At 39.7% G+C, this 15,091-nt stretch overlaps 1 protein-coding gene across 1 annotated transcript in view; it reads left to right on the forward strand.

Annotated features, from left to right (window-relative positions):
* LOC133639874 (GRB2-associated-binding protein 1-like) overlaps nucleotides 1-15,091 on the forward strand; it is a 122,227-nt gene that overhangs the window by 5,423 nt on the left and 101,713 nt on the right. The window contains exon 2 of the mRNA XM_062033538.1: nucleotides 4,779-5,005. Coding sequence (XP_061889522.1) covers nucleotides 4,779-5,005 — 227 coding nt within the window. The remainder of the gene's footprint in view (nucleotides 1-4,778; nucleotides 5,006-15,091) is intronic.

The following is a 15,091-nucleotide window of genomic DNA, read 5'->3' on the forward strand; positions in this document are numbered from 1 at the left end:
GTAAGAGTCATTCAAAAAACTATAACATATAGAACATGCTATACGTTTACCAAACAATCTGTCACTCCTAATCGCTAAATCCATGAAATCTTATACGTCTAGTCTCTTACGTGAATGAGATAAATAATATTATTTGATATTTTACGTAATGTGTTAATAATTTCACACATAAGTCGGCCAAACTATGAAAAAAAATGCGATTTATAGTCCGAAAAATACGGTATTTGTTCTGTTGTGTTTATGTTGTGTTACGGTGCGGATGTTCTCCCGAAATGTGTTTGTCATTCTTGTTTGGTGTGGGTTCACAGCGTGGCGCATATTTGTAACAGTGTTAAAGTTGTTTATACGGCAACCCTCAGTGTGACCTGTATGGCTGTTGACCAAGTATGCAATGCATTCACTTGTGTGTGTGAAAAGCCGTAGATATTATGTGACTGAGAGTGCCTTTAAGGTTTATTGGCGCTCTCTACTTCTCCCTACGTCCGTGTACACAGCGGCGTTTTAAAAAGTAATAAATTGTACTTTTTGAAACAGATACCGATAATTTCCGGTATTACATTTTAAAGCATTTATCGGCCGGTGATATCGGCAGCCCGATATTATCGGACATCTCTAATAATCGGCATACAGTACAGGCCAAAAGTTTGGACACACCTTCTCATTCACAACACAACTGATGGTCCCAACAACTCCATTGATAAAGCAAGACATTCCACTAATCAACCCTGATAAGGCACACCTGTGAAGTGAAAACCATTTCAGGTGACTACCTCTTGAAGCTCATCGAGAGAATGCAAGTGTGTGCAAAGCGATAATCAGAGCAAAGGGCGGCTATTTTGAAGAAACTAGAAAATAAAACAGATCGACAGCCGTATCGATCCGTTGCGGTGAAGAAGGAGCTGAGCCGGAAGGCAAAGCTCTCAATTTATCGGTCGATCTACGTTCCCATCCTCACCTATGGTCATGAGCTTTGGGTTATGACCGTAAGGACAAGATCACGGGTACAAGCGGCCGAAATGAGTTTCCTCCGCCGGGTGGCGGGGCTCTCCCTTAGAGATAGGGTGAGAAGCTCTGTCATCCGGGAGGAGGTCAAAGTAAAGCCGCTGCTCCTCCACTTTGAGAGGAGCCAGATGAGGTGGTTCGGGCATCTGGTCAGGATGCCACCCGAACGCCTCCCTAGGGAAGTGTTTAGGGCACGTCCGACCGGTAGGAGGCCACGGGGAAGACCCAGGACACGTTGGGAAGACTATGTCTCCCGGCTGGCCTGGGAACGCCTCGGGATCCCCCGGGAGGAGCTGGACGAAGTGGCTGGGGAGAGGGAAGCCCAGACTTCCCTGCTTAGGCTGTTGCCCCCGCGATCCCACCTTGGATAAGCGGAAGACGATTGATGGATAGAACATAAAAAACATGTTATCAGTTATTTCATCTTTTTTTGTTAAGTACATAACTCCACGTGTTCATTCATAGTTTTGATGCCTTCAGTGACAATCTACAATGTAAATAGTCATGAAAATAAATAAAATGCATTGAATGAGAAAGTGTGTCCAAACTTTTGGCCTGTACTGTGTACTAGTCATGTTTAAATAACTTTTATTGCAAATGAATCATGGCTCCAAATATCAGTTATCGGCCTCCTTGGCTACTTATAATCGGTATAGTCCCTGGTCGAGACTTAAACTCTATTTTGATTACTTTTTAGTGGACTTTTTGAATCCGCACTGCGACCACGTAACGTCCCCATCGTGGGATGAATCAAGGCAAGGCAAGGCAAGGCAACTTTATTTGTATAGCGCTTTTCAGACACAAGGCAGACTCAAAGTGCTTCACAGACAACAAAATGAAATGAAAGAAAATAAAAGCAAAATTAAAATGCAGACAATAAAAATAAAAACAGTGCAGATGTTAAAAGATTAAAAGATTTAGCTGAAAGCTAAGGTGAACATAAAAGTCTTCAGTCTAGTTTTAAAAGTAGTCAGAGTTGGGGAAAGTCTGACATCTTCAGGAAGTTTATTCCAGCTATTTGTTGCATAGTGACTGAATGATGCTCTCCCTTGATTTGACTTTACTCTTGGAACCGCTAACAGACTGGTCTCAGAAGATCTTAGTGATCTAGAGGGCTTATATAGTGGGAGCATATCAGTAATATACTTGGGCCCTAGACCATGTAGTGATTTATATGTGAGCAGGAGGATTTTTAAATCAATTCTCTGATGTACAGGGAGCCAATGTAAGGATTTAAGAATTGGTGTAATGTGCTCACATTTTTTGGTCTTTGTTAGAACTCTAGCAGCAGCGTTCTGAACAAGCTGTAGCTGCCTGACACTTTTTTTGGGAAGACCTGCAAGGAGACCATTACAATAGTCTAGCATGTACAAGTTTTTCAAAGTCTTGAGCTGACATGAGCCCTCTGAGTCTTTTTACATTTTTGAGGTGATAGTAGGCCGATTTTGTTACTGATTTGATGTGACTGTCGAAATGTAAATCAGAATCTAAAATAACCTCAAGATTTCTGGCTTTATTTGAGGTTTTCAGGGACAGTGATTGAAGGTGTTGGACGACTTTAAACCTTTCTTTTTTAGCACCAAAAACAATTAACTCAGTTTTATCTTCATTTAGTTGTAGGACATTTTGGCACATCCAGTGTTTGACTTGCTCAATGCACTGGCACAGAAGATCTGTCCTATCTTAAAGGCCTACTGAAAGCCACTACTAGCGACCACGCAGTCTGATAGTTTATATATCAATGATGAAATCTTAACATTGAAACACATGCCAATACGGCCGGGTTAACTTATAAAGTGCATTTTTAAAATTCCCGCCACACTTCCGGTTGAAAAACTCCTTTGGATATGATTTATGCGCGTGACGTCACAAAATCCACGGAAGTGGTTGGACCCCATCGAACCCGATACAGAAACCTCTTGTTGTCTTCGACATAATTCCACAGTATTCTGGACATCTGTGTTGGTGAATCTTTTGCAATTTGTTTAATGAACAATGGAGGCTGCAAAGAAGAACGTTGTAGGTGGGATTGATCGGTGTATTAGCGGCTAAGTACAATACTTACAGCAACACAACAAGGACTACTTACTACGCCTAGCCGATGCTTGCCGCCAAACCCACGGGTGAAGTCCTTCGTCGCGCCGTCGAACGCTGGAACGCAGGTGAGCACGGCTGTTGATGGGAAGATGAGGGCTGGCTGGCGTAGGTGGAGCGCTAATGTTTTTATCATAGTTCTGTGAGGTCCGGTTGCTAAGTTGCTAAATTAGCCTTAGCGTCGTTAGCAACAGCATTGTTAAGCCTTACCAGGCTGAGAATTTTTAACCGTGTAGTTACATGTACATGGTTTAATAGTATTGTTGATCTTCTGTCTATCCTTCCAGTCAGGGGTTTATTTCTTTTGTTTCTATCTTCATTTGAGAACGATGCTATCACGTTAGCTCAGTAGCTAAGTGTGTCACCGATGTATTGTCGTGGAGATAAAAGTCACTTTAAATGTCCATTTCGCGTTCTCGACTCATTTTCAAGAGGATATAGTATCCGAGGTGGTTTAAAATACAAATCCGTGATCTACAATAGAAAAAGGAGAGAGTGTGGAATCCAATGAGCCAGCTTGTACCTAAGTTACGGTCAGAGCGAAAAAAGATACGTCCATCACTGCCTCTCCAGTCCTTCACTGTAACGTTCCTCATCCACGAATCTTTCATCCTCGCTCAAATTAATGGGGTAATCGTCGCGTTGTCGCTCCGAATCTCTCGCTCCATTGTAAACAACGGGGAATTGTGAGGAATACTAGCTCCTGTGACGTCACGCTACTTCCGCTACAGGCAAGGCTTTTTTTTATCAGCGAGCAAAAGTTGCGAACTTTATCGTGGATTTTCTCTACTAAATCCTTTCAGCAAAAATATGGCAATATCGCGAAATGGTCAAGTATGACACATAGAATGGATCTGCTATTCCCGTTTAAATAAAAAAAATTCATTTCAGTAGGCCTTTAATACTTTTAATGTAACTTCCTGTTCGGGTCTGTATGTTGCTGCTGCTGTTTGGACCAATGTGGTGGGACTAAGGTCAAGGCTGACTCTGCACATTTTAGACATGTGCTTTTCTTTGTGTTTTGCAGCTGTTCCAGTCAAATTCGGGGGATGACCGTGTGGGAACTTGGTTGTCTCTGCCGTTTCAGAGCTGCACTTCCTGCAGCTAAAATTAGACGCAGATGTCTGTAACATCTCGGCCGTTTAGCCAGACTAATTTGTGGAGCGCGTCATCGCGAGTTCGCCGTCACTGCCGTGATGAGTCAGGACCTGCGTTGTGTACACGCTGCAGTTTGTTTCCCATGTCTCTACTGGGCAGCTTGCGGCTCCAGGGCGGTAAAAATAGTTCACAAGGTGGCTTTCCTTTGCCGGAGTTGGACACGGAAACCTCTGGGAGCTCGGAAGTGGGAACGTTAAACAGACAAAAAGGCTTTTTCTTTTTGTGTGTAATCCCATCAGATTGGCCAGTGTGGGAAAAAAAAAAAAAAACCGAGTAAGTGAAGCCGTGCCAAGTATATGATGATGTGCATTCCCCGAGTGCTTGTAAAAGCAGGGGAAACTCCTTGAAGAGGGAGCAGCACCGCATGCAACACAATAGAAGTGCTTGCAGCAAAGCGCGCAGCACAGACTATGAATAACTTTGTCATTTCTCGTGGAGGGAGGATGGAGAGATGGCATGAGAGAAAAGGACGACACCATTAGCTCTCTGTTCTCTCTCTTTCTGTCTTTCTTTTCCGTTCCCAGCGCCTCTTGGCAGGCGCCGGCAGCAGGAATGTGAGGCTGCTCTGTGCTCCCCTCTGCTTTCGGGTGTGAGGGCCCGACGTCCCGCTAGGACGGGCTGCAAAGCAATGCAACGTGACCGAATGAAGTGCAGTGCAGTGCAGTGGGTGATTGTTGTTTCTGCAGCTCAGAGAAAGGGAAGAGGAGCCGCTCCCTGGCGCCCTCGACAAGGCACGGCCGCCCCTTCCTGTGTGAGACGCTGATGGCTACCAGATGGCGGCCGAAGTGAGAGGAGGAGGGGGTCCTCTAATACCCACTTTTTATCCGACTTTCACTTCTGAAGGACCAGTTATTTTCCTGGATCGCTGCGTTAGTTTCAGAAGTCAAATTAGTTTAATCCATACAGTAGCTCGTTCCTCATTGAATGACAAAAGCAGCCCTAAACGGATGCCTAAGAATGTAAATGGTAAATGGGTTATACTTGTATAGCGCTTTTCTACCTTCAAGGTACTCAAAGTGCTTTGACACTAGGGGTGTAGCGGTACACAAACATTTCGGTTCGGTACGTACCTCGGTTTAGAGGTCACGGTTCGGTTCATTTTCGGTACAGTAAGAAAATAACAAAATGTACATTTTTGGGTTATTTATAGGGATGTCCGATAATGGCTTTTTGCCGATATCCGATATGCCGATATTGTCCAACTCTTTAATTACCGATACCGATATCAACCGATACCGATATCAACCGATATATACAGTCGTGGAATTAACACATTATTATGCCTAATTTGGACAACCAGGTATGGTGAAGATAAGGTACTTTTTTAAAAAATGAATAAAATAAAATAAGATAAATCAATTAAAAACATTTTCTTGAATAAAAAAGAAAGTAAAACAATATAAAAACAGTTACATAGAAACTAGTAATTAATGAAAATTTGTAAAATTAACTGTTAAAGGTTAGTTTTATTAGTGGACCAGCAGCACGCACAATCATGTGTGCTTACGGACTATATCCCTTGCAGACTGTATTGATATATATTGATATATAATGTAGGAACCAGAATATTAATAACAGAAAGAAACAACCATTTTGTGTGAATGAGTGTAAATGGGGGAGGGAGGTTTTTTGGGTTGGTGCACTAATTGTAAGTGTATCTTGTGTTTTTTATGTGGATTTAATAAAAAAAAACAAAAACAAAAAACCCCCCCCAAAAAACGATACTGATAATAAAAAACCGATACCGATAATTTCCGATATTACATTTTAACGCATTTATCGGCCGATAATATCGGCAGACCGATATTATCGGACATCTCTAGTTATTTATTTACCAAATTTGCAAAATCTTCCACCAAAAATATTTTTCTTAGTGGAATATTTGATGTGAAGTAATGGGAACCTTGGATAGGTCAATAATTCATAATAACATTGATTTTGATTCAATATTATGTTTGGAGCAATGACAGATTGAAAAAAAAAAAATAACAGCTTTGTTTTATTAGTCAACATTGCAATTTTTTCTAAATTACATTTAACCTTTAAGCTTTTTTATTTCACTTTTGTTATGTTTTTGTTTATTTTAATAGTATTTTTAGAATGTGCCGTGGGCCTTTAAAACATTAGCTGTGGGCCGCAAATGGCCTCCGGAGCACACTTTTGACACCCCTGCTATAGATTATAAAAAATTAAATGTGATAAATCTATGGATAAAAAGCAGAGCCTGGCGACGCATGCGCGTTTATCATAACTCTCTCACTCTCTCTGTCTCTGCCCCTCTCTCACCAATGCTGCTGCGCGCACAATTTGTTTTGTTTTTAACCCCTTCTTAACCCTGAACGTACATTGAAAATACACGCAACCCTAACTCAAAATGCCGGACATTTGAGGCATTTAAGAAACTCCGCCCTGACAGCTCCGCAAAAGAGGACATGTCCGGTGAAAAGAGGACGTATGGTCCAGTGTTTCCCACACATTCATTTATTTGTGGCGGCCCGCCACGAAATAATTACGTCCGCCACAAATAAAAAATAAAAAAATAATTTTTAAAATTTTTTATTTTATTTTTTTAAATTTAATTTTATTTATTTTTTTATTTTTTGGCCCATAGCCACGCCCTCACCGCCACAGGTATCTTGGCAGTTTATGGGAAACACTGTGGTCAGTCTCTGCTTTTTATCCTTAGATTTATCAGATTTAATTTTTTATTATCTATAGGAGGGGCGCCAAAAGTGTGCCCCGGAGGTCATTTGCGGCCCACAGCTAATGTTTTAAAGGCCCACTGCACATTCTAAAAATACTATTAAAATAAACAAAAACATAACAAAAGTGAAATAAAAAAGCTTAAAGTTGTCATGTTGACTAATAAAACAAAGCTGTTTTTTTTTCTTTCAAACTGTCATTGCTCCAAACATAATATTGAATCAAAATCAATGTTATTATGAATTATTGACCTATCCAAGGTTCCCATTACTTCACATCAAATATTCCACTAAGAAAAATATTTTTGGTGGAAGATTTTGCAAATTTGGTAAATAAATAACCCAAAAATTTACATTTTGTTGTTTTATTACTATACCGAAAATGAACCGAACCGTGACCTCTAAACCGAGGTACGTACCGAACGGAAATTTTTGTGTACCGTTACACCCCTATTGATTTGCAAATAATATTTTCTGGACCAATTAGGTGAAGTTGCATAATTTCCCACGGCACCCCAGACAATATCTCACGGCACACTAGTGTGCTGGGGCGCAGTGGTTGAAAAACACTGGATTAGTGACCTTAATAAATAGCAATAAAATATTTAGCAAAGTAAATAAATAAAAGTTGTCTCAAAAAGTGTGCAAATTTTGATCCCTTGGATGATGGATTGAAGCGTTGGGTTCCATTCACATGGTAACGTTCACATTTAGAGTTGCGTGCGTTCAGCTGTCGTTTACACAAGCACATGGGCACAAAAGCAACTGGCTCTTTTAGTTATGCGGTGACTGTGAGATCTGACCCTTGCCGCCGTGTCTGCAGCCCCTAATATAGCCCACTGCTGTCAGGCTTAGCGCACGCCCCCTCCAGCCCCCGTCATCTGGTCATGCGTGCGTGCGTGTTGGTCCCGTCTTGCGTTTGCAGCCTGGAAAGTCCGTGTGAAATACTGCCCGCAACTTGTGTAATTTCCCAAGTTGCTGCGACTCAGACTGGCCCACGTTAAAATGGAACCCCCCCACCCCCCGCATTGTTTAGTGTTGTAATGTCTAATCCAGTCAGGTGATATTCTGTTTTTGTTTTGTGTTAGGAATGTCTGCTGGTGCTGCTGTTGTGGCTACTGTCCCTTTTATTGCATGAGTTACTATGGTGCTCCATGATATCTTTGGCCTGGCCTCAAGCCAGAGGACATGTTTAACACACACACACACACACACACACACACACACACACACACACACACACACACACACACACACACACACACACACACACACACACACACACACACACGCGCAAACACACACGCGCAAACACACGCAGGCTGGGAAAGACACACAGCGATGCAGCCGCACATGCAGGACTCGTATTCATTTCCAACCTGATTGGAAGCTGAGACGTTGGTCAACCTGCTTTTTTTTTTTTTTTTTTTGTCCACACATACGCTTTCTCAGCGTACAACTTTCGCTGGAACTTTTTTTTGTTCATTTTATTTCTTTTGTATTACCAACCCGAGGACTCTGCTCGGATTATTTGGATAATTGGCATTCCGAGCGTTTTTACAACCAAGCGCAGCTTAAGGTTGGTCATTGGTGTTGCTTGATGAACACAAAATGATGATGTTTTTTTACACATTACACATGCAGAAAGATGAAATTGTAATTCCGCTTCTGTAGGCACACCTGCACAATCTTACACTAGCCTTTATTATTAGTGTTTAACACAAGCACTGTATTGATACATAAACATTACAGCATATTAAATATTTTATATTTTAAAATACACGTAATTATATTTTTATACAGCAAATACACTACCGTTCAAAAGTTTGGGGTCACATTGAAATGTCCTTATTTTTGAAGGAAAAGCACTGTACTTTTCAATGAAGACAACTTTAAACTAGTCTTAACTTTAAAGAAATACACTCTATACATTGCTAATGTGGTAAATGACTATTCTAGCTGCAAATGTCTGGTTTTTGGTGCAATATCTACATAGGTGTATAGAGGCCCATTTCCAGCAACTATCACTCCAGTGTTCTAATGATACAATGTGTTTGCTCATTGGCTCAGAAGGCTAATTGATGATTAGAAAACCCTTGTGCAATCATGTTCACACATCTGAAAACAGTTTAGCTCGTTACAGAAGCTACAAAACTGACCTTCTTTTGAGCAGATTGAGTTTCTGGAGCATCACATTTGTGGGGTCAATTAAACGCTCAAAATGGCCAGAAAAAGAGAACTTTCATCTGAAACTCGACAGTCTATTCTTCTTCTTAGAAATGAAGGCTATTCCACAAAATTGTTTGGGTGACCCCAAACTTTTGAACGGTAGTGTACATTAATTAATTTGAAATATTCTGATATATTTTGATTATGTTCGTCATCTAGGGCTGGGCCGATAACGAATTTTGCTCGTTTGACGTTAAAAGATATTATTGTCAACATTTTTTTAGATCAAATTAACAACTGATGAAATGATAATACATACCGTATTTTTCGGAGTATAAGTTTCTCCGGAGTATAAGTCGCACCGGCCGAAAATGCATAATAAAGAAGGGAAAAAACATATAAGTCGCACTGGAGTGTAAGTTGCATTTTTTGGGGAAATTTATTTGATAAAAGCCAACACCAAGAATAGACATTTGAAAGGCAATTTAAAATAAAGAATAGTGAACAACAGGCTGAATAAGTGTACGTTATATGAGGCATAAATAACCAACTGAGAAGGTGCCTGGTATGTTAACGTAACATATTATGGTAAGAGTCATTCAAATAACTATAACATATAGAACATGCTATACGTTTACCAAACAATCTGTCACTCCTAATCGCTAAATCCCATGAAATCTTATACGTCTAGTCTCTTACAGGAATGAGCTAAATAATATTATTTGATATTTTACGGTAATGTGTTAATAATTTCACACATAAGTTGCTCCTGAGTATAAGTCGCACCCCCGACCAAACTATGAAAAAAAACTGCGACTTATAGTCCGAAAAATACGGACTATGCGAGTATATCAAATGCAACACACTTGTATTTTTCGTGTATTTTAACATTATAATTGGAATATAACATTTGAATATCCAAGTTAAATTAATCAAACAAATAATAAAAAATAAAATATACTCTGTTAGCAAAAGTTTGCACTTGAATAAAATCACAACTAAAAGTATTTTTTCTCGGTTCGGTACGTACCTCGGTTTAGAGGTCACGGTTCGGTTCATTTTCGGTACAGTAAGAAAACAACAAAATATAAATTCTTTGGTTATTTATTTACCAAATTTGTAAACAATGGCATGACATACATATACACACAGGGTCCATTGCCAGGGTTGATGTGGTCAACATATATAAAATAAGAACTAAATAAGATAAGGCTCAGAATGGTTTCTTAACAAAACCTTTCTACATATAAAGGGCTTTTTTTTTATTGATTGATTGAGACTTTTATTAGTAGATTGCACAGTACAGTACATATTCCGTACAATTGACCACTAAATGGTAACATCCAAATAAGTTTTTCAACTTGTTTAAGTCGGGGTCCACGTTAATCAACATTAAACTGCCTCAAGTTGTTGCTCAGATTAAATAAAATGACAAAACTTTTCTTCTACATATAAAAAGTGCAACATTAAACAGTTTCAAGTCAACTCAGCCTCAGATTAACTTTTCTTCCCCCCCAGCCTGGCTAACTTGGCAGTAAGAGGATATATGGGCTCATTGTTCTTCCACCATAGAAGTGGGTCAAAACTAGTTTTTAATGCAATATGGACTTAAATCTGCAGCTATAAAAACATTTGTTATTGCTTTAGCCCTGCCTGACTCGCCGAGGAGAGGCTGCTTGAATGCGGTGGTGACGCTTCAAATGGGTTAGCATGTTTGACGTGTTGTCAGAAGCAGCTGCTGAACAATGTTTTCAAACCTCCGTCCTCCATTGTTGTATCGCGCAGCCAAAGTGTTCCCAAACGGGAGATCTTAGCGAGGCAGGAGGGTCTTCCAGGTCTGGCTTTTACATGTTGTCCTAGCCCGGTCGCTGCTAGCATGCCGTGTGTTGTGCCTCGGTGTGCATTGTTTACACAACGTGCGGTACGCTACTTAATATGTCCGTGTGGAAACTTGTTCGGTACACCTACGAACCGAAGCGAAACCCCCGTACCGAAACGGTTCGATACAAATACACATACCGTTACACCCCTACACTCAAGTTAAATCATGCTTAATTTGAGCCAAATTGTTTGCAAAATCAGACTAATTTAGTGCATGGAAACGTAGTCAGTGATGTCAAAGTCCAGTGTTTCCCACACATTCATTTATTTGTGGCGGCCCGCCACGAAAGAATTACGTCCGCCACAAATTAAAAAAAACAAAAAAAAAACATTTTTTTTTTTTTTATTTTTTATTTTTTGTCCTGTCCAGCTTCTCAGGCAAATCATAAAGTTGATGTAGATGCCCATATAGGCTGTTCAGATTTACATTACAAAAGAGAAGTGTAGGATACTTCTCTTGTTGCCTTATTTGTATTTGACCACTACTGTTTTCTGTTTATTTGTTACTGACTGTGGCAGGACACCTCTGCCTCTGTTTCACTTTATGTTGCTGGTAAATAATATGGTTGTAGTAGTAGGCTAAAGTTAAATTATTTAGTATGCACTAATTAAAGGGGCAGAGCTTTAAGAGACATTTTAGCTTTTATATTTTATAAGATATATTTTTTGTAAGAACCACAATTAATAAATAGATTTCAGTGAATAACTTATTGTTCAAATCTGTATATAAATATGTAAATAAAGTGTTGTAATTATATTGTAAAATGGATGGATGGATGGATCGATGGACGTTTAAAACAAAACTGTTATTATTAATTAGTAAGTATACATTTTTTGAGCCTTTTTAGAGAAAAACATATCATTGTAGTAAATTATGCAAATTACTCGATGTCATTGTGACCACGCCCATAGCCACGCCCATAGCAACGCCCCCACCGCCACAGGTATCTTGGCAGTTTATGGGAAACACTGAAGTCCAAGTTGAGTTGCTAGTCTTTGAATACAGTATATTGTCAAGTAAAGTGAAAAGTCACCAAAATTGTGACTAGAAAAATAACAGTTTAATTCGAATTTAGTGGTTCAAAGGAGTGTAATTCCAGACTGTCTTTGTTTTTGCAGCAAAATCTGTCCTGTTTTGTTTTGAGTCCACCATTCCGTCAGTGGTCAACTCCAAAGCGTGATCTTGCAATTTAAAGCGTGTGCGCCATGTCAAAGGAATGTGTTGAATTCTAACTATGCACCTTTGACAAGTGCTTGTGACTGCTGCACTTTTGATTGGCGAGAAAACATAAGTGAACGTAAGTGCCAAGGTTGTGGACGAGCAAGGTGCTGCCTGGGAGAAAGAAGCAGCGGAAAGACGCAACAAAGAGAAGCACAATGCTGCGGGGTGATGGTCCCATCTTTATCTTGGCTGAAAGTGGGCTGCCATCTGCCTCTCACACTGGCTGTCCTCAAGAGTATATACAGATTGAATGGGCCGCTGTGTAAGCGAGCAAGGGTAATTAAGCACATACAGTCTGGGAATGATTTTCAGCAGTGATTCCCATTGGTTAGACAAAGGAACTATAGTCTGTAAATGGATGCTTTTGGCAATCCTAGTGTAGGAGGTGTCTTTATGAAAACAGCAAGTAATAAAGTCATAAGATAGTTCCTGAAAGCTAAGGACCCCTCTATTTATCATATAAAAATATATATACTGTATATACATATACAGGCCAAAAGTTTGGGCACACCGCATTTACTGTAAATGCGTTGAAACTGGTCTTCGACTCTGCTCTTTTGGACTGGAGTACATGTCATTTTCCCCTCGTTTTTCGTAAAATCTTGCACTTTTTCGCCATTTTTGAATAACTCCAGGAACTCTGAAGAAACTCCCCCAACGGGGTTGCGATATGAAAGCTTCCAACAGCCTGAAACAACGCAAGCATAGGGCATATTTCTTCGAGAAAATGACGCCTAGTACCCACTGAGAACAGACATTGGCTAGCCCACCACTTCAATCCTAACATAGTTAACTTAGACTTAGACTTCCTTTTATTGTCATTCAAATTTGAACTTTGCAGCACAGATAACAACAACATTTCGTTGCATTAGCTCATGGTAGTGCAGGATAAAAGAACAATAGGTGCAGATATAAATAAATAAATTACTGTACAGATAAATCAGTGTTTCCCACACATTCATTTATTTGTGGCGGCACGCCACGAAAGAATCACGTCCGCCACAAATAGATTTTTTATTTTTTATTTTTTTATTTTTTTATTTATTTATTTATTTATTTTTTTTTTTGTCCTGTCCAGCTTCTCAGGTAAATCATATAGTTGATGTAGATGCCCATATAGGCTGTTCAGATTTACTTTACAAAAGAGAAGTGTAGGATACTTCTCTTGTTGCCTTATTTGTATTTGACCACTACTGTTTTCTGTTTATTTGTTACTGACTGTGGCAGGACACCTCTGCCTCTGTTTCACTTTATGTTCCTGGTAAATAATATGGTTGTAGTAGTAGGCTAAAGTTAAATTATTTACTATGCACTAATTAAAGGGGCAGAGCTTTAAGAGACATTTTAGCTTTTATATTTTATAAGATATATTTTTTTAAGAACCACAATTAATACATATATTTCAGTGAATAACTTATTGTTCAAATCTGTATATAAATATGTACATAAAGTGTTGTAATTATATTGTAAAATGGATGGATGGATGGACGTTTAAAACAAAACCGTTATTATTAATTAGTAAGTATACATTTTTTGAGCCTTTTTAGAGAAAATCATATCATTGTAGTAAATTATGCAAATTACTCGATGATGTCATGGTGACCACACCCCTAGCCACGCCCCCACGGCCACAGGTATCTTGGCAGTTTATGGGAAACACTGTAAATATATTGCACTTTTGCATATGCATCCACGTTTATGGATGTATGTTATATTGTCTTTATAGTCCAGCCAGTTAATCCATTTTTGGGGGGAAACTGAGGGGATTTTTATGATGCGTTCAAGAGTCTTACGGCCTGAGGGAAGAAGCTGTTACAGAACCTGGAGGTTCTGCTACGGAGACTGCGGAACCTCTTTCTAGAGTCCAGCAGTGAAAACAGTCCTTGGTGGAGTCTGCAGATTTTCTGAGCCCTGGTCAGGCAGCGGCTTTTTGCGATCTCCTGCATAGGAGGAAGAGGAGTCCTGATGATAGTTAATGAGCCGGACGTGACGTCAGATGAATAAAACCTAGACTGTTACATTCCTAATAGGTGTTTTTTTTTTTTACACTTTTCCATGGTAAAAACTGTTTTTTAAACCATGGAAGTATTTTTCAAAGAGCGTAGTAGATCTTTGGTTCTTGTGATTGTTGTTGGTCCTAACTCATACTGTGGTAATTTGGCTATATGTTCAATTCATTTACGCCATTCCAGGGTGAAACAGTCACCAGCATAAAAACCCGTAGTAGGGTTAATGATTATTTTAACAAAATCAAAGAAGTGAAAACGCTTGGAGTAGTTTGCCAAAATGCGGCTAGTGCTAGTAGCTAGCCTTAGCTACACACTCCACTGTGTCAGTCATGCGATGCTTACTGAACTAAGTTGTCACGAGACTTGCTTACGTGGCACGTGATGAAGATTCTATCGAAGGTTTGTGTTTGAGGCCTTTTTGACGGTTCCCTGGGCCAGTGTGCTTCTAGGGCACAGTCCTCCTAATGGCTCATGTTGTTTTTCCTAAAAGCTATTGTTGATTGATTGATTGGTGGCCTGATTTTATTCTACCCTGTTCAGCCACAAGCCGCAGCATGAGTGCATTTTTTTTTTACCACACAGCAGGAGCAATAAATTGAAACTTGCATGAAGAAGGCGGCGGCCAGGGTTATACTCCAGTCGTAGAAAATGTGCTGACAGCCTTTGCGCCTTCAGTGGCCAGGATATTCCCACTGCTCACATTGCACCCAAAAATAGGATCTAGTGTCTTTGGATGCAGATCGTCAATTGGGTTAAATAATTTGATTTCATCCAAAATGACTTGTTTTGAGGAATTCGGATGTCTGCAACTTATTTGCATCTGGCAAAAAAAAAAGACAAAAACTGCTGACACT

The sequence above is a fragment of the Entelurus aequoreus genome, linkage group LG22 (genome assembly GCF_033978785.1).
Source record: "Entelurus aequoreus isolate RoL-2023_Sb linkage group LG22, RoL_Eaeq_v1.1, whole genome shotgun sequence".
NCBI classification, from domain to species: domain Eukaryota; kingdom Metazoa; phylum Chordata; class Actinopteri; order Syngnathiformes; family Syngnathidae; genus Entelurus; species Entelurus aequoreus.